Source organism: Budorcas taxicolor, chromosome 7 (genome assembly GCF_023091745.1).
Source record: "Budorcas taxicolor isolate Tak-1 chromosome 7, Takin1.1, whole genome shotgun sequence".
In the NCBI taxonomy this organism is placed as follows: domain Eukaryota; kingdom Metazoa; phylum Chordata; class Mammalia; order Artiodactyla; family Bovidae; genus Budorcas; species Budorcas taxicolor.
Window position 1 is genome coordinate 7,726,565 of NC_068916.1, and position 20,613 is coordinate 7,747,177.

Here is a 20,613-nt window from a genome sequence, read left to right on the forward strand (position 1 = left end):
CGCAGGATACCTTTGGAGCCCCTGGATCAAGCCATAGATCTGAAACCCTTGGGTGTTTCCATTCCATGAGCCCAGACTTCCCCTTTTGTGCCTGAGCCAGTTTAAATTTTTTTTGTTACATGTAATTAAAAAAACTGTTAGAAATTGGCATTTAGAAGATGGAGACCTCTAAGGTCAGACCTTGAAATGTGGACTTAATTGAGGTGATATGGGTTGATGCAGGGCACCAGGGGGCTTGCCATCCTGGCCTCAGAAGGTTGTGGCCCAGTTCTGTAGTGGGAAAGGCATCCATGGAATTTATACCAGGACTGTGGCTCTAGGGGGTGGGTAGAAAGGGCCCAGATGGTGGTGGTGGGTGGCACCTCTTGGCCCTGACTGAAGTCTTGTCAAGTGAAGACAGATTTATCAAACATGCTCCTTTGAAAACAGGGAAGAACCTGGGTCTCGCCTTGTAGGTTGGGCTAGGGCTTAGCCATAAAGCAGCCTCAGGCCTTCAAAATGTTCCCCATTGGAACCCTAGTCTCCCCCATGTCCATCTCAGAGGACATCTGGGAAGATGGAAACGAATGAATGAAGGTCTCTTGGGTGTGCCCTGTCCCAGAAGGGGACTGAAATTGGAATGGGATGAAGCTCTCCCACTGGCAGCTGGGCTGGTTTCTGCTCTGGGTAGGTGTTTTCTGAGAGGTCCTGTGCATAAGCGAATGTCCACTCCAGCTGGGCTGGACAGCAATGTGCTGTTTCTCAGATTCACAGGACATCTGTGGACTGACCAAGACCATGGTGTCCATCCTGCTTCCAGTCGGTCAGAGACGTGGATGCTTGTCCAGGCCAGATTGCTGAGCTTGTACAACACCCAACCCTCTTCTGCAGGAAGAAGACATGTTGAGCCTCCCTGGTTGTCAGGACACCCATCGGGGTCCAGCCCCGTCTCCTTGCTCTATCACATTGAGCTCTCAGGAATTCCTGAGGCCATGTGTTCCTTGAGGACTGATCCTGGGGCTGAGGCCTCTCTGTGACCCAGTGGCTGGCACTGCCTTCCTTGCCTGCAGCCTGCCTAACTGCCCCTGTACTCTGGGAGGCCAAGGCTCAAAGAAAGCTCCTGGGCTACCATCATTGGGCTTCACATGGAGCCTGGACCTACCTGTACTCTATCCATGCTACCCTGAGCCTGGCACGGGGTGGAAATTAGGGGGCCCTCCTGGCTGAGGAGGTGGCACTAGTGGTTGACCCCTCAGCTTCTTCCTCTTGGAGACTCTTGGAGGCCATTTGAGACTCTTGGAGGACAGGGAGCCCCCTGGACAGAGTGGGGTTCACAGTCCACCCAGAGATCCTGGCCAAGTCCCTTTCTCAGATTCTTGATTTTTTTTCCTCGGGAGAATGGAAGAACAGTTTTTTGGTGAAGAGTGAAATCAGGAGTTTTAAGCGGCAGTAGGTATTTAATAAATGTTTATTCCACTGGAATGGAGAGCAGGACCCACTTCCAGGGGATGGACTCGGATGTGGGGTCTCCATGGAGGTCCTGCAGGAGGTTCTGGGAAGCCTTGCTGGAAGGGGCCATCAGATCTAGGCCTCAAAGGCGAAGGCATTTAAAATCAGGCATGGCTACGCCAGGCAGGGCAACAGTAACAGCAAAGATCAGGAGGGAAGAGAAGGAAGGGCAGGGTAGGGCCCGCCACTTCAATGGTTCCCTCTATTTGCCAGGACACTCAGAAGTACACAGAGCCCTCGCTGTCTCCTTGGTCGTCGAATTTCTGGATCTGTGTCTTGAGGTGCCTTAGTTTGCCCTTCAGGTAATGGCAGCGAGCCTGCTTGTCCAAGAAGCTGGGGTCCTGAGCAGGGCGAGATCCAGGGAAGTCTTTGTGGCAGTCTGGCCTATGCCTCTCAAGCTGCTTGAGCTTTCATCTTTTCCTCTCTGAACCTTAGTTTTCTTTCCATGAAACTGGGCACAAGTGCCCAGCCTCATGGGAGTGTGAGTATGTGGAGGGTGGGTGCAAAGGCCAGGCTGTAGGACTCAAGAGGTACCACTCACCTTCTGCTTCTTCTCAAATTCCCTCCAGACACGGGCAGTGACATGGGCCTCCTTCTGCCAGGGGAGAAGGAAGCGGGTGCTCAGGGAGCACAGGACCCAAGGAGGGATGGGAAAACTGAGGTTCAGACAAGGGGGACCTTGTCAAGGGCTGACCTTGGCCCATGTGATGTGGTGCCCACCCAGCCTGGAGGAGGAAGAGGCCCAGAGATCTGAACCCACTGGGCTTCCAGAGGCCAGGCTTAGGCCACTTGCAAGGGATGTGGGATGAGGGTTTCCACCTGGTGCTGACCTGGCTTCGGGGTCCGGGCAGTGAGTTCAGCAGGGTCTCCAGCTGCTGGAGCTTTGCCTGTGCAGAGCCCACCTCCTGCTGGAGCTCCAAGAACTCTGGGTACTGGTCCTGAAACACTGCAGCATAGCGGCTCCGATCCTTCACAGTGCTCACTGGAGGGTACTTACTACCAGGTTGAAAGGGGGTCAGAGTATGAGTGGAAAGAACTCTTTTCCACAATCAGTGTAATTTGCTTTTTTTTTTTTTGGTCTCTGTTGGGCTCCTTGCCCCAAATGCCCTTCTTCTCTTTTTACTATTTGGTAAACTCTTACTTTTCCCTTGTAGCTCAGTTGGTAAAGAATCTGCAGGAGACCCAGGTTTGATTTCTGGGTCAGGAACATGCCCTGGAGAAGGAAATGGCAACCCACTCCAATATTCTTGCCTGGAGAATCCCATGGAGAGAGGAGCCTGGCAGGCTACAGTCCATGGGGTCCTAAGAGTTAGACACGACTTGGCGACTAAACCACCAAACTCTTATTCACTTGTCAAAGCCCCAGCCTCAGTGCCCCTTCCCTGTTTCAAGAAATTAGGAACCACTCACAGCTCATAGTCAGGCACGGGGTGGGGCCTAGGCATATGTTTCTCGCAGACGGCTCTAGTAGACTTCTTGGTGCCCAGGAGGGCCCGGGAGGGGAGTTCATCCTCAAATACAATCTTCTTGGGCTTTGTCCTGTGGGCTCCGGGATGGGGCTGGTACACAGTTGGGGGAGCGCTGGGTTTGAGGCCTCTAGACACCAACCGCTGCAGAAGGCACAGGAATCATGATTTGGAGTTAACGAAGGTTAGCCGGCATCCCTTAAACAGGGGGAAATGAATCCTATGCCTGGGCTCGGCCTGGGAACCCTCCTCCCTTTTAGACTCACCGGAGGACCAGGGCCAGGCGGACGGGTCTGCAGGTTCCCCCGGGAGCCATGGGTCTTGGGGTGCTCTCGGGTGGGCATCGGCTTGGGGGCGGCGCCGCTCCGGCGTCCCCGGGCCGGTGTGCGGGTCCTGCGGGGAGAGTCGTGACCCGCGCGTGGCGGGGATGGTCGGCGGGCGGACTGTGGACACAGCAGGGGGACATGATTGGAGGTGGGACGGTGGGAGGACTCACTGGGAGGCGGCTCCCGGAGCGGCCAACTCCTTTACCCGCTACGCTTTCTCCATCTCCGCCCTCATTTGCATAGACGCACGCCATTGGCCTCAGAGAGCCCCAGACCCCGCCGCCGGGTGCGTACCCGGAAGAGCGCTCCGCAAATAATCCGTTACGTACCGCGCAGCCCAGGATTGGCTCGCGTTAACCCCGGCGCGGCCCGCAATCTCTCCCGCAGGGCTAGGCGGAGCCCATGGACAGCGCCCCCGAGAAGACCCTTGGGATCTCCGGTCCGGTGACGGGCCGCACGAACCACTCCTGCCTGGGGTCACCTGTCCCAGCGTTTGGGGCTCCGACTCTAGGTCCGCTCCCGAAGTCCGTGTGGTGCATTAACCACAGGCTGGAGTCCGCTGGCTGGGCCGCTCCGCGGGCCAGGGGAGGGGCCTCGGCATATATAGGGCGGGGCTGGCGGTGAGGAGGCGGGCCGGGGAACCCGGAAGTGGACCCACACCCTGGCGGTGAGGCTGACGGGAGACAGCTAGCTGCTGCGTTTGGGGCCGGTAACTCACCCTTTCTGACCCTCAGTTTATTTGGAGAACTTTCGGCAGAGGATGAGATGGTTAGACAGCATCACCGACTCAATGGACAGAAGTCTGAGCAAACTCCGGGAGACAGTGGAGGACAGGGGAGCCTGGCGTGGTGCAATCCGTGGGGTCGCAAAGAGACCGACACGACTTAGCGACTGAACAACCCCACCGGCTTATCTATTTACTCAGCGGTTATATTTTTAAAATAGTTCTTTAAATAAGCACTGGAGGGATGTTTAGAGAATTCACATAGAAAAGAAGCGTAGCGCAGAGTGAATTTCTTACCCACCCTTATTCCCAGAGGCCACAGTTAATTATATCTCCTTTTGGAGAGATTCTAAGTCAATGACAAATCTTCCTCACTGTGGACAATACTATAGAAAAAAAAAGTCAAGGGCACATTTCTTTGGCCAATTATGCAGGATTATGTAGGATAAATTCCTAGAAGTGAAACTTCCCAGAATCCACGGGGGAAAGAGACCTGTGTATTTTAATTTGGAAAGATACTGTCAAAAAGATTGAACTGACTTGGAAAAGACTCTGAAGCTGGGAAAGTTTGAAGGCAAAAGAGGGTGGCAGAGGATGGATGGTTACATAGCATCACCGATTCAATGGACATAACTTTGAATAAACTCTGGTAGATAGTGGAGGACAGAGGAGCCTGGTGTGCTGAAGTCCATAGGGTCGCAAAGAGCCTAACACAATTTAGCGACTGAACAGCATCAACTATCGAGGAGCTTGTGCCAATAATGCTCTAATCAGCTGGTTTTCCCGCAACCCTTGCAACCTTAATGGCATCACAGTTTCCTGTACTTGTACTTTTAAATCTTGCCTAATAGTTTTAAATCTTGCCTAATCTGCTGAGTGAAAAAATTCAGAAACCATTTGTATTTGTTTTCCTGTTTATTTCCTACAAATCTTTTTTCTTTTTGGCTTTTAGGAGCTTTTTATATATTAAGGGTGTTAATTTAACCAGATAGTGTTATCTTTGCTGTTACTATTATAAATGGGATCTTCCAATATATTTTGCAACTTTGTTTTTTGCATATAGGAAATTAATTTAAATATTCATTAATCCTCTTGTTGGTTTACTAAATTCTCTTACTGAAATAGCTGTTTTAGTTAGTTTGCTTGGATCTTTCTATATAGACAAGTAATTTTATCATCTGTGAGTCATTTTACTTCTTTCAATTTCTTTTTGTTTTCTAGTTGCATTGACTAGCACCTCCAGACAATATCAAATCATTGGAGGAGATGGGTGGACTGTGAGTATCCCTCCACTCCACCTCAGTTTAGTTTCTTCACTTTGACGGTAAAGCTTCTAGAATTGCCCATTAAACTCAACACTGCCTTTGGCTTGAGATTTTTCCATTCAGTGAGGAAATGCTCATTATTTTTAATTGAGACTTTGCGTAATGGGATGCTGTGAACAGTACAAGGTACCATTTCACTCTATGGTTTTGCTTCCTGATGCATTAATATGGCTATTAACATGCTTCCTAATACTGAACCATCTCTGAGTCACAAGCATGAGCCTCCTTGTTAGGGTCTATTTTTAAAAAGTTGCCACTAGAACTTTCATAAAGATTTAAAAACTGCCACCGGAATTTTAAAAGCTATTAATGGTGGTTTTACACCTATGCTGATGGAGTGGGGGTGGGGCCCACGTGGACAACTCCATGCATGTTCCACAGTGCTCATGCCTCGATGGTCTGGGACAGGCACCTTCTGTCCACCCTTGCTTATCAAGCTTCTTCAGTCACCCCTCTCACAGACTTTGCTCTTGACATCTGGAGTGGGGATAAGCAGAACCCAGGACCCATAATTCCTCTGGACTCATACTCCATGATCCCTTCCAGAGTCCCAACTCCAGTGCCCACCCAGACTATGACCTGGGCAGGGCAGGGTTGCCACTGATTTTCTTGTGTTTGCTGAGTGACTGTGTGAAGCATCTGCAATGTCCTGAGATTTTCGGCTGTGGCTGGGCTAAGCCTTGTCTCTGAATTATCACTTTCAATCCCAAGGAAAGCCCAGCACTGACACCTGAGAAGGTAATAGGCAGGAAGGCTAGGGATCCCCAAATGGAGGAAGGAGGTTGCAAGTGTCAGACATTTTCTCTTCTCTATGCAAAATTAAAAGGTTTCTTTAAAATTTTTGTGTTGCCAAGAGGACAACCGGTTCCATCTGAAATTAACTTTTCTCAAACCTTGAGCTAACCAATGCGTTTTTCTTACGGAAATGTTTTTCTTAAGCTATGTTAATGAACTATGTACTTACCTTAGACTCTGTCTTTCATCAAGTAGGTTCTGCCTAAGACTCAGAACCGGTAATGGCTCAACAAACCAGCATGTTTTACTCATGGAAATGTTCTCTTAAGCTCTGTTAATGCAACTGTGTATTTGCTTGGAAATCTACCTTTCTTCAAGATTCATGTCACTTTTTTTTTTAAAAGAATTTATTTGATCGCATGAGGTCTTAGTTGAGGCATGTGGAATCTAGTTCCCTGACCAGGGACTGGACCTGGGCCCCCTGCACTGGAAACATAGAATCTTAACCACTGGGCCACCAAGGAAGTCCCCATGTCAATTGCTGTATGGCCCGGGATGACTCACCTTGTGCCAGTGTTATCTCAAAATGCATGTTGTGGGTGAGGGGCCTGGTTTTGAGTGAGTTTTCAGACATTTCCTTTTCTCTAATTAGCAGCTTGCTAATAGGTATATAACTTCTTGCTAAAAACTAGCAAGGGGGCACTCTTTCTGCCCCCTTCTGATGTCTATGTCAGAAACTTTCTCTCTTTTATATTTATACAATTTTATTACACAAAAGTTCTGAGCGATCAAGCCTTGTCAGTGGCTCTGGATCGAATTCATCTCCTCCGGAGGCCAAGAATCCTGGCGTCGTTCACAGCTCAGACAACTTTTCAACCCTTCCTATAGGCTGACCTCCAGGCATGGGCCCACTCCTCCCCAACCCTCCAGACCTTACCTTGACTCCACAGGAATGTGTTTGGCTCTGACTCCATCAGATTGGGAGTTCTGGGGCCTCTATGGGCCCTGCCTTGTCCAGTGTGAAGTAGGTACCTGGGGGGGTGGGGGGGCAGAAATGGGAGGCAGGCTTGTTGACTCACCTCCCCCAGCTGCCTGCCCTCCTTCCTCTCCTGGTCATGTACTCTCTGTAGCTCTCATGGGGCTCCAAGCGCCTTCCCATCACGCTGCCAACCCCAAAAGGTATCATCCCGGGACAGGGTGGAGGGCAGAGAGGGCACAGGTGACACAGGCCAGGCCAAGTCTTTATTTGAGTTTGGGCATGATGCGGATGAAGAGGATCATGCTGATGAAGATGAAGCAGACGACGATGAGCATGGCCCAGAGCAGCCAGTTGACTGACTTCTGTGTGTGCTGCTCCAGCCGCTCGGATTCCGTCTTCAGCTTCTCCAGGTTCTGGTCGGCCATCTTGAGTGAGTGTGACAGCGTCTGTGGGTGAGGCAGGGGGAGTGTCAACAGGACTGGGTCCAAGTGTCACCTCTTCCTACTGCACTGGGGTGAATCTGTATCTCTTGGCCCTTCCTAGTGCTGTTTCCTCCTCTGGGAATGCCTTTTTTTTACTTCTGCCAAACTCCTATTCATCCAGCTCAGTCCCAGCCATAGGGACCTTCTTCTGGGAAGCCTTCTTTGATGCCCCAAACCAGAGGCTCCAGGGTTCCCAGAGTCCTCATACCTGGTTGTCCTTCTTGATGACACTCTGGGCAGCCAGTGTGTTGGTCTTGAGGCTCCGGGCCAGGCCGAGCATCTCCTCTGCCAGCTTCTCCTGGAGGTTCTGGTGTCGCTGCAGGACGAGGTCTAGCTCGGCTGCTGACTGCTTCTCATCCCTTGGTGTGGGCCCTGACGCCCCACTGACCCCACAGATGGGTAGACCAGTGGGTATGAGATTGGGGTGGGGGAAACAGGGAAGAGACCAACATGTTTTCAAGGGACCTAGAGGTTATAGTTCTAGCTACTGTGCTGCTTGGGGCTGTTTCTCCTTTTTCGCTTTGGCTTCTGGGAAAAGCATCCTCAGAAGTGGCTGTTCGTTAGTTTTTTTTTTTTTTTTAATTTTATTATTATTATTGGCTTTACCGCTCAGCTTGTAGGATCTTTTTCTCCAACCAGGGATTGAATCGGGCCCTTGGCAATGAAAGCACACAGTCCTAAGTACTGGACCACTGGGGAATCCCCTGATTGGTGGTTTAAATGCTCATCTTGTGCTTTAGTGGTCCAACCTTTGTCCAACTCCCCTCTCCCTGCAGTGCTCCCCAAGGGCTGAAGATACTCACGTTCTCTTCCTCACATCCATTTTGAGCTCTGAAAGCAAAACAAGCCAAGCAGGCAAAAAGGAAGAATTGTTTTGCTGTTTTCCAGCTTCCTGACCATTGCCCAGGATGTGTCTGCTACTCACAATGCCATTTCCCCTTCTGTCTGTCGCACAGCAGGTGCAGAAGTCTTCCTCATCGGGCACCCCTACCCCGGCCCCGGGTCCTCTCTCTAGCCAGCCGTAGTGACTTGGGCTGGGAGTGCCCAACTCTGTTTCCTCTAGGGCCCCTTCCTGACACCCTTCCAGCCTTCCACCTTCAAGTGTGGAAAGGCCCCTGGGCACAGTTTCCCTGGGCTGCGAACACCCTGTGGGAGCCAGGTTAGGCATGAGGGATGTGGGGCACTAAGGATATGTATCTGTCCCAGGCCTTGAGTCCTGTTCTGCTTATGCTGTCTCACCTTCACTAGAGTCCTGTGGGAAAAAAGGAGAGGCACAGAATCACCAACCATGCCATGCCCCAGACCTGTCCTTTCTGCTTTCAGAAACGCCCCACCCTCAATCAGGACCCTGGACAAGTCCTGTGACCTCTGAGGCTCAGTTTCCTCATCTATAAACTGAAAACAAGGGTTCATATTTTGAAGGGTATTTTTCAGATCCACAGAAAGTGCTCATAGAGATATCTGTCACCCTATTTCACAGCTGAAAAAAACTCACTGATGTGTGGTGAGGCGGGGCCAAACCTTGCTTCGGGCCAACTCGGGCTTTTAAGCGTAGATATGCCATTTTTGCCTTGTATGGAAACTCTTATTCATCTAGTAAAGCCCTGGCCACGATGCCTGTCTGTTGGGAAGCCTTGTCTGATGGTCCAGGTCCTGTCTGTTGGGTATCCTAGTCCCTGCACCGGACAGTGTTGTTCTGGCCACCTCCATGCACAAATTCTTGTCCCCACCTGAAGTTTTCCAGGGACGAGGGAGGGAGCCCTACCGTGCCTAGCAGCTCACTCCGCATCTCACTGGTGTACCGAGCCCGTGACTGCAGGTGTACTGTCTTCGTAGCGGGGACCCGTTCCCTGGCTGTAGTGGGTACTCGGCCAGGGGCCAGGAACTGGTTGGCTAGTGCCTTCTCTGAGGAGGAGGTCTGCAGAAGCGGGAAGGCAGCAGTCACCAAAGGGGCAGGCCCCAGGTGAGCATGAAGGTTGACCAGGCAGAGGGGCCCCTGCTTACCAGTTTCTCTGCCTGCAGCATTCCCTTCAGAAAATCTACCTTCCGAGAATATTCATTGAGCACCTCCGAAGCCGGTTTGCTGGAAGGGGAGAAGAGGAAAAGGAAAGCCTACGGTGCCCAGTTGAGGGGAGGTTCTTAGCGGGAACTGGAGACCAGGGTTCTTGGTCTCCAGTAGGAGACTCAATTTTGAACCACTCGTGGCCGCCTGCACTCACCTCGCCTGTGCTTTCAGGGCCTGCAGCATGTCCTCGAGAGCTCCCACGTACTGCGGACAAAAAGTGGGGTGTCAGCCCAGTCCTCCCCCTATCCCTACATCCTGCTCAGAGAGATCAGAGCCAACAAGGGGCGAGGCCAGGATGGGGGCGGGGTTGAAACAGGAGGAGCCAAGTATCAGGAGGAGGGACCAGCTGAGCCTCAGGGAGAAGGCGGGAGAGCAGCAGGTGGACGTGGCCGGAACCAACCGGAAGGGGCGTGGCCACGCTGGCTGGCGGGGCGGAGGAGTCGGGCTCGGTGGCCTCTAGGTGCGGGGGCTACTCTCCTGGATTCGGGGTTTACGAGGAAACACGGGATTCCCTACCTTTTCTAGACGCCACTCGTCCGGGTCCCGTTTCTCCGCTGCCATCGCCTCGCAGCGGCACAGCAGCCGCACCAGGTTCAGCTCCAGCCTCGACGCTGCCATCACCACCCAGTGGTACTCCGCCCCTTCCGCCGGCGCCATCTTAAGAGATGGCGGAAGTGCCTTCCGTGGCCTCCTTCCGGTCGGAAGTGCCCTGTTTGTTTGCTGTCCCATTCTTGTTCTCGTTTAGGGTGGCGGAAGTAATGTCTTGTTTCAATGCGGGACACCATCCCGTCTGCATTTACTCCGGGATGAATCGCTTGCTTATTCTTGCGAGCGTCGTGACCCTTCCGGAAAGGTTGAAAGGATCAAGTCCTTCGGTGCCAGAAGACCCACATGCAAAGCGTGAAGTGCCCATTACTACCCCCCTCAAAATTCCTACCCCTCTCTCCACTCCTTCCAGAGTTTTTCCCACTCTGAGCCCTTCTGCATCCAGGGAGTCTTCTCTGAATTCACGAGGAGAGGCCCTGACCTGGGACTTCGGAATCAAAGACTTAGGAACTATTATTTCCGGTCCCAGCCCTGACCCTGACTCCATCTCCCGTCGTAGCCTTTTGCGAGTTTCTTAACTTTTTCTGGACCTGTTTCCGCTACTGGGAAACGGTTAGTCTGGCAGTGACATGAGCTAAAGCTGGGAGCGTGAGGTGTGGCTGGGTCACCCTCAACGCCCAGACCCCGGTGGACAGAACCCCACCCGCCTCCTCAAGAAGTCAAGGCCCCTTGTTCGAGTCTCCCTCTGTGGGCCCTCCGAGTGAGGATGGGGACATCACTGGGGATGAAGCCTGGCATACATCCCTCAACTATCTCCTCATCCTTCAGGTTACCTGTGTTCAGGTTACATCAGTGGTCTTGGTGCCCTGTAAGTACTGTGGATGAGTCTAAACTCAAACTCAGGTTATCGATGGGGTGGCGGGCCGGAGGGCAGTGCCGGGGAGCGTCTCTAGAGCCAGACAGGGCTTCCCAAGTGGCTCAGTGATAAAGAATCCACCTGTCAGTGCAGGAGACACAGGAGACGGGGGTTCGACCCCCGGGTCAGGAAGATCCCCTGGGGAAGGAAATAGCAACCCACTCCAGTATGCTTGCTTGGGAAATTCCATGGACAGAGGAGCCTGGTGGGCTACAGTCCATGGGGTGGCAAAGAGTCGGACATGACTGAGCACACATCCACACATGCATGAGCCAGACAGGGCAGGGTCTGAATCCCCGGCCGCCCCATCCCAGCTGTGTGGCCTTGGCCTAGACCACCAACTCTTCAGCATGCGTCCCTTAAACTCAGGTTTGTCATGGTCTCCTAACTCCCCCACACCTACAAACCCTATCTGCCAACCAGTTACAACTGCCGATCTGGTTGCAACCTGGGAGCTTCTCTGTTGGTGGCGATGGTGGTGGTGCTGTTGCTTCAGGCTCTAGTGGGTCCCCCAGGACCGACTCCCCACCTCCCAAGGCAGATGGCCCCTTCAGCTGACATTTAAGCCCCAACTGGGGAGGGGCTAGCTGTGACAGGAGGCAGCTCCCAGGACAGCAGGTTCTCCTCACTTCATGTGACTCTGCCATGAGCTGCCTGCCTCCTCAGCTTTCTGGATCAATAAAAAGCACTTCCAGGGATTCCGCTGGTGGTCCGGTCAAGCTTCCACTGCAGGGGGTATGGGTTTGATCCCTAGTCAGGGAACTAGCCTTCTATATGCTGCATGGCACAGCCAAAAAATAAGCCCACCTCGCTTACGTGAGATTACAACATGAGTTGGCTGGAGGAACTATGGAAGTCCTCCCAGACAAAGGGGCTCAATCCTTGCCCTGCACCATCGCTGTTTTTGGCTGAGGCTGCACGTTTGACCCCCACCCGCCAACCTGGAGCCTGAGTAGGAACTGCACGCAGACGCATCTTAGGCACTTTTTCTTTATTTCACATGGCCTGTGGGTGTCTCTTGTCCCAGACCTGGCGCCGTGGGTCCAGGTGTTGGGAGAGTGGGCTGAGCCTAAGAGGGGAATCCCCCTCTGTGCAGCTGCCCAGACTCTCACTGTAGATTTGCAGAGACATACAGCCCAGGCCTTGCCCTCCCCACCCGTGAACGGTCCTGAGTTGCGGGCTCCTGTTCTGCCACATGGGGCGGGCAGGGCCAAGGTGGTCTTCTCTGTCCGGGGCACAACAGACCGAGGAGTGATGGCCACATTCGAGTATCCCTGGAATAATGTGAGGTCTGTGGCGCCTGGGGTGGAGGCTGCCTACCACCCTGTGTCCTGGCTCTAGCCAACAGTCTTGATCACCACGGAAGGCTCCACTGTTCCCTTGAATGGGCCAGATAGCCACTGGCCGGGACACAGTACGGGGCAGTCGGGGGCCACAAGTGTCCAAACCCCTCATGCAGAGTCCTAGCCCTTGGCCCCCTCAGCGTGGGTCTGAGCCTCCGAAGCTTGGCGGCTGTGTGGGCTTGCTCTGAAGACTCACATCCAGGTTATAAGGGAGATGCAGGGCGTTAATATAAAAGTTTGTACATACACATATAAAAACAATTTGGTCTTCTGTTAAGGCTGTTACAGTTTAAACTTATGTAAACCATGCACAAAGAAACAGTGACCTTGAAAACGTACAAAAGGGGAGTTGGGAGATGCCGGGCTGCCCGCCATGATTCGGTGCTCTGATCGGGCGCCTCCATGTGACGTGGGGGCTCAGCAAGGGTGGCCAGGCCTCAGCCGGCCTCTCCCCGCCTAAACTCACTTGGAGCCAGTGCCCACCTCACATCACTCTTGGAGCTTTCCACTCTTGATCCTTCTCAGATCGCTGAATGCTAGCTCTGGAGCCCAGCTCGGGGACTGGGCCATCCTTGGACGTGTGGATGCTGGCAGCTGAGGGCCCTCAGCCATTGGCCTGGCCCGAGGAAGAGGGCAGGCAGTAGGTTGGGGGATCCGAATACCTCCGCTTGGCCCCAGGCGGCCGGTCATCCTTGTCCAGGGGCTCCTGAGGGCCCTGAGTGGGCAGGTGAGTGCCTGGCGTGATATACACGGAGTGTACCTGGTCTGGACGGCGGGCCGGTGGCTCTCGGCGCCTCACTGTGGTGGCAGCTTCCTGGGTACCAGGCACTCGGCCAGGGAGATAGGAGGGCAGGCCAGGCGGAAGCTTGATGTTGGCCGTGGGCATGATCGGGGTCCGCCGGGGGGTCTTCACTCTGACCGTCATGAAGGACGACGGCCTTCGTCGAGGAGGGGCGGCCGCCTCAGGGAGGGGGCTCGGGGTGGGCGCGCCGGGGCAGGGGAGAGCAGGCGCGGGGGGCCCTTTTGAGAGACAGATGGCAGGGTTACTGCAGCTTCAGGACCGGAAGATGGACCCTCGCCCGGGGGCCTGCTGGGTGTGGACGTGGGAAGGAAAAAAGCAGACGCTACCTTAATACTGACCTTCCGAGGCCCCCCTCCCAGCCCGCTCTTCCAACAGGCTCTCGGTGCTGGCTGATGTCTCTGAGTCCAAGTTCTCCTCGTCGGAGCCCCTCGGGTCCAGCTCTGGCAGCCGATACGTGATGTCCTCCCTGGGGATGAAGGGGTCACAGTGTCCAAGACTGCTCCATAGTGAAGGACTGCCCCGTGGAAAAGTGCCAGGCCAATAGGGGACAGAGTAGGTTATTCTGCTCCTCGATGGGACTCTCTGCCCCCTAGCATCCCAAACCACACCTTACCCCAGATGCCCCGGCTCAGTGAAGTTCATGTGAGCAAAGGGTCAGACTGGAGAGAAACCAGGCATCTGTGACTCAGCTAGTGAGGAGTTTCTGTCTCAGGACCTTAGCACATGCTGTCCCTTCTGTCTGGAGTGCCCCAGCCTATTCCTAAGAACAGGATGCCCAGGTGGCCCGGATTACACCCAATCTCCTGGCATAATTTGTCAACTGCATCTCTGTTCATACTTCCACCCTGACTGGATAATAAACTGCTGGATCACCCTAGCTGAGGTCAACTTTAGGTTCAGGCATCGTCCCTGTGGCCTCTCCTCTCCCCGTGGACCACCATGATGGCCAAGTGGGGGGTTTAAACAGTCCTAGGCTGTGTTATAGGACAGCAGTACCCCAAGAGATGGACCTTGGACCACAGGGCTGAGCCTAGCCCGTCAACCTCCTAACAGCCAGACCCCCTCTAGTGCAGGGGCCAGTGGCCGGAGACCAGACAGGGCAGCTAAGCGTGGTGAGGGATCAGAGAGACACTTGCTTCTCCTCTTTGATGGACTGGATCCGCTCGATTAGGATCTCCTTCTCCCGATCCTCATCGCCACCGGCTGCTTCCTCCTCCTGCAGCACCCCCAGCTCCTCTGGGCCACTGCTGCTGCTCCCCCGGGCCTTGGGGTTCTTAATCTGCAGGAAGATGCAGCGTGTCTGGCCAGCCACTCTGGGTGGGTGGGAGATCAGTGCTTGCAGATGGGGAGGGGGTGGTACGAGCAGCTCTGGGGGAGGTTAGTTCTGACAGGGAAGTCTAGGCTTAGTGAGGCTTCTCTGGGGATCATGCGGGGACCCAATGGCCAGTACTTGGCTCATTAGTTGTCTTCAGCACAGGCGATCAGCAGGCAATGAAGTTCCCCCAGCATGCACTTTCAGAGGTTAGGACACGCTCGACCTATTCTACGAGGACCCTAGGGGCCGAGAGGAACCCCAGCATGCACCGCACCGGGAGACATGTGAGGAGGGCGGACCGTAGGTGTACATACCAGGACCCCCTCATAGGGAGACGAAAACCCCAGTTTGAGAGGCCATGGCTGGGAGAGAGATAAGAGAGGGTAACCACACAGGGCCACGACCAGGGCTTAAGTGTTAGTCATGGGCATAAGGCATGTCTGACTGTGGGGACAAGGACAGGGTCCTCCCACAGGAGCCTGAGACTGGCCCCTTATCCTCCTATCCGCCCCCCCACCCCAAGCCTCTTCTGCTGTGGGTGTTTCCCTATGGGCGGGGCCTAGGGTTGTGGCTGGAGAATGACCAAGAGCCCTACCAAGTAGGTGACAGGTTTCTCCCCCACTGCTGAGAGGAACAGCCGACCTTGAGGCTGGTCTAGGATGGTGGTCTTTTGGCCGAGGTGAGGAATCGGCCCCTAACCATGCTGCCACGAGGCCCCAGGTCAGGCTGACTGTGGCCAAGGATGTGTGCTGGAAGTGTGCGCTGGGCAGACAAGTGAGACTCCGCCCCCGCCCAAACCCCGCCCCCGCCCAGCTCCGCCCCACCAAAGCCCCGCCCAGCACAGCTCACAGCATTCTGGCGCAGCAGAGAAAGCCTTCGAACGGCCATGCTCTCAGCAGCCTCCAGCTGGTTGATCTCCTCCATCTTCACTTTGTACTTCCTCATCTGTTCTTTGATCAGCATCTCCACGCACCTGTGGAGAAGGCTGCTCAGCTACCGGCCCGGGATGGCCAACGTGAGGGCCCCACATCTAGGGAGATGCTGGCCCAATATGGGCATGGTGGCTGAGGGCGAGACCCAGAGAGCAGGCAGGGCCACAGGCAAGGCTGTGGCTCCCATCGTGGCCCTGCCTCACTCGCTGTGTGATCTCGTGCACCTCACCCCACCTCTCTGAGCCTGAATCCGTCTTAATAAGCCTCCTCCTTTGAAGGAGGAAGTAGAGTACCATGTGAGCCATTTACCCCATGGGCTGTAGGCAGCTGGCCCCAAGGGCTCTAGAAGTCAGTTGTGACCCAAGACACCTCTGCTCAGTGGTCAGGGCCAGCCTGGAATGGCTGCGGGTCGGGGCAATGGTCAACACCAGGGCAGGGAGGGTGGGGCGGGATGGGATGGGGTCAGTTTGGATGGAGAGGCAGTCATGACTCAGGTCTCCTATTGCCACGATCACAGATAAAAACAGTAGCAAGTTACGTGCTGGAACAGGCTGGAAGACAATCTGTCAACACACATGGCTGCCGCGTAGTGTAAGGCCTCAGTGGGCGCTCCCCTCTGCCTGCCAGCTGCTGTTTACGCCTGGGGGAACTCATGGTCAGGCATAGCCCTCAGGCCTGCCTGTGTTCGCCTCGTGACACCACCCTGGGTGACAAGTTCTTACTTTTACAACTTACCACCTAAACAGTATCTTCTTAGTGATGGATGTCTGCTGACGCCCTTCTGAGTCCTTTCTCTTTCATTCATTTTAATTTTTTCTGGCCATACTGTGCAGCATGTGAGATCCTAGTTCCCTGACCAGGGATCGAACCTGAGCCCCTTGTATTGGAAGCTTGGAGTCTTAACCACTGGACTGTCAGGGAAGTCCATCCTCCTGAAGAACTTTCTGAGAATTCTGAAGATCATTTGGTGGGAAGAAGGAACCTTGAGACAATTGCTCCTTTTTGCTGCCAGTTCCCACTGCTCCCAGAGGCTGGGAATGTGGAGTTCACCATCTGTCCCTCACTCTGGACTGGGGATGAGGGATTTCTCCCTGGTTTTTGGGTTTTCACCCTCAAAAAAAAGCTCAGGAGTGATGCTCTTGCCACTGGAGGGAAGATGCTGCCAGGCCTCCTCCTGGGTCTGGACGTGTGTCAGCCTCAGGATGCCCTCACAAGGCCCAGTTGCTTCTTGGCCTCGTCTGTCACAAGAGCCCTGTTTGCCCATCACAGCAGCCAGAACACTTTTAGACTTTGTCAGGAATTTGGGTTTAGTCATGACTTTCTACATGACTTCAGAAGAAAAGGAAGGGTAGGGAGACCGAATGAAGTCCATGTAGGACCCCAGTACTCAGGACACCTCCTGGGGTGGTGGTGGTGGTGTAGCTGCTAAGTCGTGTCTGAGTCTTTGCAACCCCATGGACTGTAGCCCGCCTGGTTCCTCTGTCCATGGCATTTCCCAGGCAAGAATACTGGAGGGGGTTGCCATTTCCTTCTCCAGGGGACCCTCTCCACCCAGGGACCGAACCTGTGTCTCGTGCACTACAGGTGGATTCTGTATCCACTGAGGAATCAGGGAAGTCCTCCTGGGTGTGTGTGTGTGTGTGTGTGTGCGTGTGCATGTGTGTGCATGTGTGTGTGTGTTTGGCTGCACTATGTCTTAGTTGCAGTACATGGAATCTAGTTCTCTGACTAGGGATCGAACCCGGGCCCCCTGAATTGGGAGTACGAAGTCCCCTGGGGTATGTGCTTCTGGGTTTTTCTCTGCGGGCACATTTACATGCTACCGAGGCTAGGCCATCCTAGGATTCTGGAGCGGGCTGTCCTGTTCAGTTGTGGGGTCCCTGGCTGGGTTGCTCTGGGTGTGTGTTGGGGGTGGGGGCTGCTCGGTCCTGGCACTCACGTGGTGATTTTGAGGACATCCTTCATGCTGACCAGGGGGTCTGAGTTGTCGGGGCATCGCAGGAGGCAGGGCGCGAAGATGATGGCCAGCGCGCTGGGTGACATGCGGTTCACATCCTCGAGCAGGGCCACCCTGTGTGGCAAGCGGCAGTTAGGGGGTGGCTGCGGGGAGATACCAAACCAGAGTCCAGAGGCTGGGGAGTCACTGTGGGGAAAGTGCTGCCGCAGGTGGGAGGTGAGAAACGCTGGCTTCTGCAGGGTGGAGAAAAAGGTCCACAAAAAAGCTGGACCCCCCAACACAGGCTCATGCCTTGGCAGGGAGCCACCAGGGCACGCCAGCCCAGAGAATGCTATGGCTCTTGCTGGGACCCCACCCCCCAGACAGCCGGCAATTAGGGCACGGGCACTTGCTTGACCAAGTGGAAGATGAGCCGCTCCAGGGAGTTGTGGTTGGCTTCTGGCAGGTGCTCCAGGACAGCATAGATGGCAGCCAGCTGCTCCTGCTTCTCTGGGAGCTCTAGGAGGGTCCCGGGTGTCAGAGACCCACGGCCCCCGCTCTATGGGCCCCAGGGCGCTTGCAGCCTCCCACTGTGTAGGGCTCGGGGCAGTGTGTGTGGCAAGGAGGCAGGGCCGTAGAGCAGTCCTGGGCCCAGTCAACGCCTTGTTTTCTCACCTGGGGAGATGGGGGTCCCTCCTCCCTGACCGGCTGTAGCAGAGGCTCAAGCCTCTGGCCCCTGCCCTCGACCAACTGCCCACCCTCGCCACAGTGGCGGGGACTCACCGACGGCATGGAGGAAATCACCATACTGGGCGAAGGTCATGAGGGGCTCGGGCAGTTCCCGCAGCCACTGCTTGAGCACCCCGGTGATGGCGTGGATGGGGAAGTTCTCCAGTTTGACTGCCATGGGGTCTGCAGGGTGGGCGCACGGGCCAGTGAGCATGAGGAAGGTAGGCGGGCTGAGCCTGGAGCCCCAGGTGGAAGCCCACCCTCCTCCCCCAGCACCTACCTGTCTGCAGCGCCTGCCGGAGCTCCCTCGTGCGGTTGGCGGCACCCGACTTGCGGTAGAGGCCCTCAGTGTACAAGCCGTGCATCTCCACGTGTTCCAAAAGCTTCTCCAGCACGATGGGCACTGAGACCTTGTCGCTGGTCAGGCTGTCCACGCACACGCCAAAGTGGCCCGACTCAGCGCCTGGTTCGGTCTGTGATGGGCAGTGGGGACAGGTCAGGCCTGGGCTGGCTGCCTTCCCTGTCATCCCCTGGGCCGCCTCTGTGGCCTCTGGCCCTCCCTGCCCCTCATTCTCCCCTGCAGACCTGCCAGAGGTGCTGGGCTGTGGAGGTCCCTTGATGGTCGCTGGCAAGGGGTCTCTAAGTGAAGTGCTGCAGCGCAGCACTGAGGACCCCACCTCCCCTGTGTGCAGGGGAGGGGTCTCCCTGCCCCTGATGGCGGGGGAATGGGGCCGGGGTCTGAGATGCACACACAAGCCCGCCCCCAGCTTTGGGGGGACCCCGGGGGCTGACAGGACCTGCCCCCCGCCGCCAGCTCTGCGCTCCAGCCTGATGGCCAACCTTTCCCCCACATCTCTCAGGACGGCCTCCCTCGGGTGTTCTGGAAAGTTCCCAGCCTCGGCAGGCTCACCTTCTTCCAGCACATGATGGAGCAGGTCTGAATCTTGTACACACACTTCTTGTGGCAGGTGGTTTTGCACACTAGGAGGTCATGGCGGGGGTGGCGGGAGAGGGTGGTCACCAACAGTGCCTCAGGGACTCAGGGTCCCGCGGCTGCCTGTCCCGGGGTCTCGGGACAATGACAACCACCTGGGCATTTATTATGGACGTGAGGTGGCAGGCTGCTCCTCACACGGGCTGAGGGGAGAGGAAATTACCCTGGCCTGGAAGGAAAGCCAGCCCTGACTGGTTCTGGCAGGAAGACAGATGTGCTAGAGGCCTGTCTGACCCGGCCTGGGCTTCCAGGGGATGGCTGGGTTCCCACTCAGGCTTGGTCACCTCCTGGCTGCCCGACTGGGGGCCAGCTGGGTCATTCTGGGCTGCACTTGTCTCTCAGGGCCCCTGTGGGGACTGACTGGCTTTGCCTGGCACATGAGGAGGGGCTGGCAGTTCAGGCAGTGAGGGCAACAAGAACAAATATGGCTCAAGCGGACCTGGCTACGGAGCTGGGGGAGGCCTTGGGGTCAGCTGAGGACTGGCCTCTGGCCCAGCATGACAGTAGCAGTGGGGTATGAGTGGGTGAGGCGCGGCCTCACTGCCCTGTGGTGAGGGGCACTGTTCTTTTTTTCTGTGTATTTATTTTTGGCCACATCCTGTGGTTTGTGGAACTTCCCTGACCAGGGATCAAACCTGTGCCCCCTGCATTGGAAAGGCGGAGTCTTAAACAGTGGACCACCAGGGAAGTCTGGGGGCGGTGTTCTGAAAAGACTGGCCCTGTAGCTGGGGTGAAGCCCCACAGCGAGGGGCTGGGGATGCAGTCGGGGGTCAGAGGGTGTGGGGCGGGTGTCTGGGGGTAGGCCAGGGGGTGTGGCGGGGCAGGGGAGGGGCACTCACCGCTGCAGAGCAGGGCCTTGTCCATGAGCCAGATGTAGGAGAGGCACTGCTCACAGGACTGGGGGATGCTCACTTGGTAGCTGACGAACACGTGCCCATTGTGCTGCAGGACCTGCGGGGGCGGGGGGGGTTGCGTGGGCAGGTGGACCCCCGGAGGCACCGGGGCGCCACTTGGTGGGGACGCCTCCCATGGCATCTCAGGATGGGGATCCCTTAGGGCTGGGTGGGAAAACGCATGCTTCCCTGGGTGCGTGCACGCGTGCACACACACACAGCCCCATGCACGCAAGAACACACATACTCACAGCGCGTTCCTGCTTCCGCTTTTTCTTCTGAGCTTTGCTCTGCTGTGAGAGAGCACAAAAGCCAGGTCTGCGTGGGGCCCCCTGGGGATACTCCCCCTCCCCAGTGACGTGCCGGCACAGGGACCCTCCCGCACCCAGAGCGGCTGCACCCACCTTGGGAGGCTCGAAGTCGTTCTTGGTGTACCCACGGGTGAACTCGTCCAGAAGTGACTGGAAGAGGTTGAGGACCAGGTTGGTGTCCTTCTCGCCGCGCTCGGCTGCCAGGTTGTTCACGACGATCTGGTAGTTCTCCGTGAGGTCCTTGTAGCCCACGTGGATCTCCCCGTTCTGTGGGAATGCAAGCCGTGACTCTCCCGTAGGACGGAC

General features: G+C 55.6%; 3 protein-coding genes across 7 annotated transcripts in view; all 3 read right to left on the reverse strand.

Annotated features, from left to right (window-relative positions):
- Positions 1 to 1,435: 1,435 nt before the first annotated feature.
- On the reverse strand, positions 1,436 to 3,844 carry OCEL1 (occludin/ELL domain containing 1). 4 transcript variants are annotated; one of them, XM_052643823.1, is made up of 6 exons: positions 3,610 to 3,844; positions 3,221 to 3,397; positions 2,899 to 3,098; positions 2,319 to 2,484; positions 2,030 to 2,080; positions 1,436 to 1,829 (listed from the first exon to the last, which is right to left on the reverse strand). In XM_052643823.1, the coding sequence occupies exons 2-6, from the start codon at positions 3,296 to 3,298 to the stop codon at positions 1,707 to 1,709; spliced, it is 618 nt and encodes a 205-aa protein (XP_052499783.1). In that variant the 5' UTR covers positions 3,299 to 3,397; positions 3,610 to 3,844; the 3' UTR covers positions 1,436 to 1,706. The 4 variants fall into 4 exon arrangements, with proteins under 4 accessions (XP_052499783.1, XP_052499781.1, XP_052499779.1 ...); XM_052643821.1 differs by having other exon boundaries at positions 2,030 to 2,083; positions 3,221 to 3,347; positions 3,610 to 3,842; XM_052643819.1 differs by having other exon boundaries at positions 2,030 to 2,083; positions 3,610 to 3,842.
- A 3,448-nt stretch (positions 3,845 to 7,292) lies between these two features.
- On the reverse strand, positions 7,293 to 10,247 carry USE1 (unconventional SNARE in the ER 1). Its single transcript, XM_052643774.1, has 8 exons — positions 10,107 to 10,247; positions 9,745 to 9,794; positions 9,530 to 9,608; positions 9,291 to 9,443; positions 8,765 to 8,777; positions 8,329 to 8,356; positions 7,734 to 7,908; positions 7,293 to 7,489 (listed from the first exon to the last, which is right to left on the reverse strand). The coding sequence occupies exons 1-8, from the start codon at positions 10,245 to 10,247 to the stop codon at positions 7,307 to 7,309; spliced, it is 822 nt and encodes a 273-aa protein (XP_052499734.1). The 3' UTR covers positions 7,293 to 7,306.
- A 1,790-nt stretch (positions 10,248 to 12,037) lies between these two features.
- MYO9B (myosin IXB) overlaps positions 12,038 to 20,613 on the reverse strand; it is a 107,506-nt gene continuing 98,930 nt past the window's right edge. Inside the window, exons 26-38 of one of the 2 annotated variants that reach the window (XM_052642840.1) lie at positions 20,401 to 20,574; positions 20,248 to 20,289; positions 19,943 to 20,054; positions 19,020 to 19,090; positions 18,390 to 18,582; positions 18,164 to 18,292; positions 17,794 to 17,899; positions 17,384 to 17,515; positions 15,362 to 15,485; positions 14,827 to 14,874; positions 14,334 to 14,476; positions 13,536 to 13,663; positions 12,038 to 13,415 (exon numbers count right to left, since the gene is read on the reverse strand). In XM_052642840.1, the coding sequence (XP_052498800.1) occupies positions 13,000 to 13,415; positions 13,536 to 13,663; positions 14,334 to 14,476; positions 14,827 to 14,874; positions 15,362 to 15,485; positions 17,384 to 17,515; positions 17,794 to 17,899; positions 18,164 to 18,292; positions 18,390 to 18,582; positions 19,020 to 19,090; positions 19,943 to 20,054; positions 20,248 to 20,289; positions 20,401 to 20,574 (1,818 nt within the window). In that variant the 3' untranslated portion in view covers positions 12,038 to 12,999. Of the gene's footprint in view, positions 13,416 to 13,535; positions 13,664 to 14,329; positions 14,477 to 14,826; positions 14,875 to 15,361; positions 15,486 to 17,383; positions 17,516 to 17,793; positions 17,900 to 18,163; positions 18,293 to 18,389; positions 18,583 to 19,019; positions 19,091 to 19,942; positions 20,055 to 20,247; positions 20,290 to 20,400; positions 20,575 to 20,613 lie in introns of both variants that reach the window. The other variant, XM_052642839.1, reaches the window with a different exon arrangement.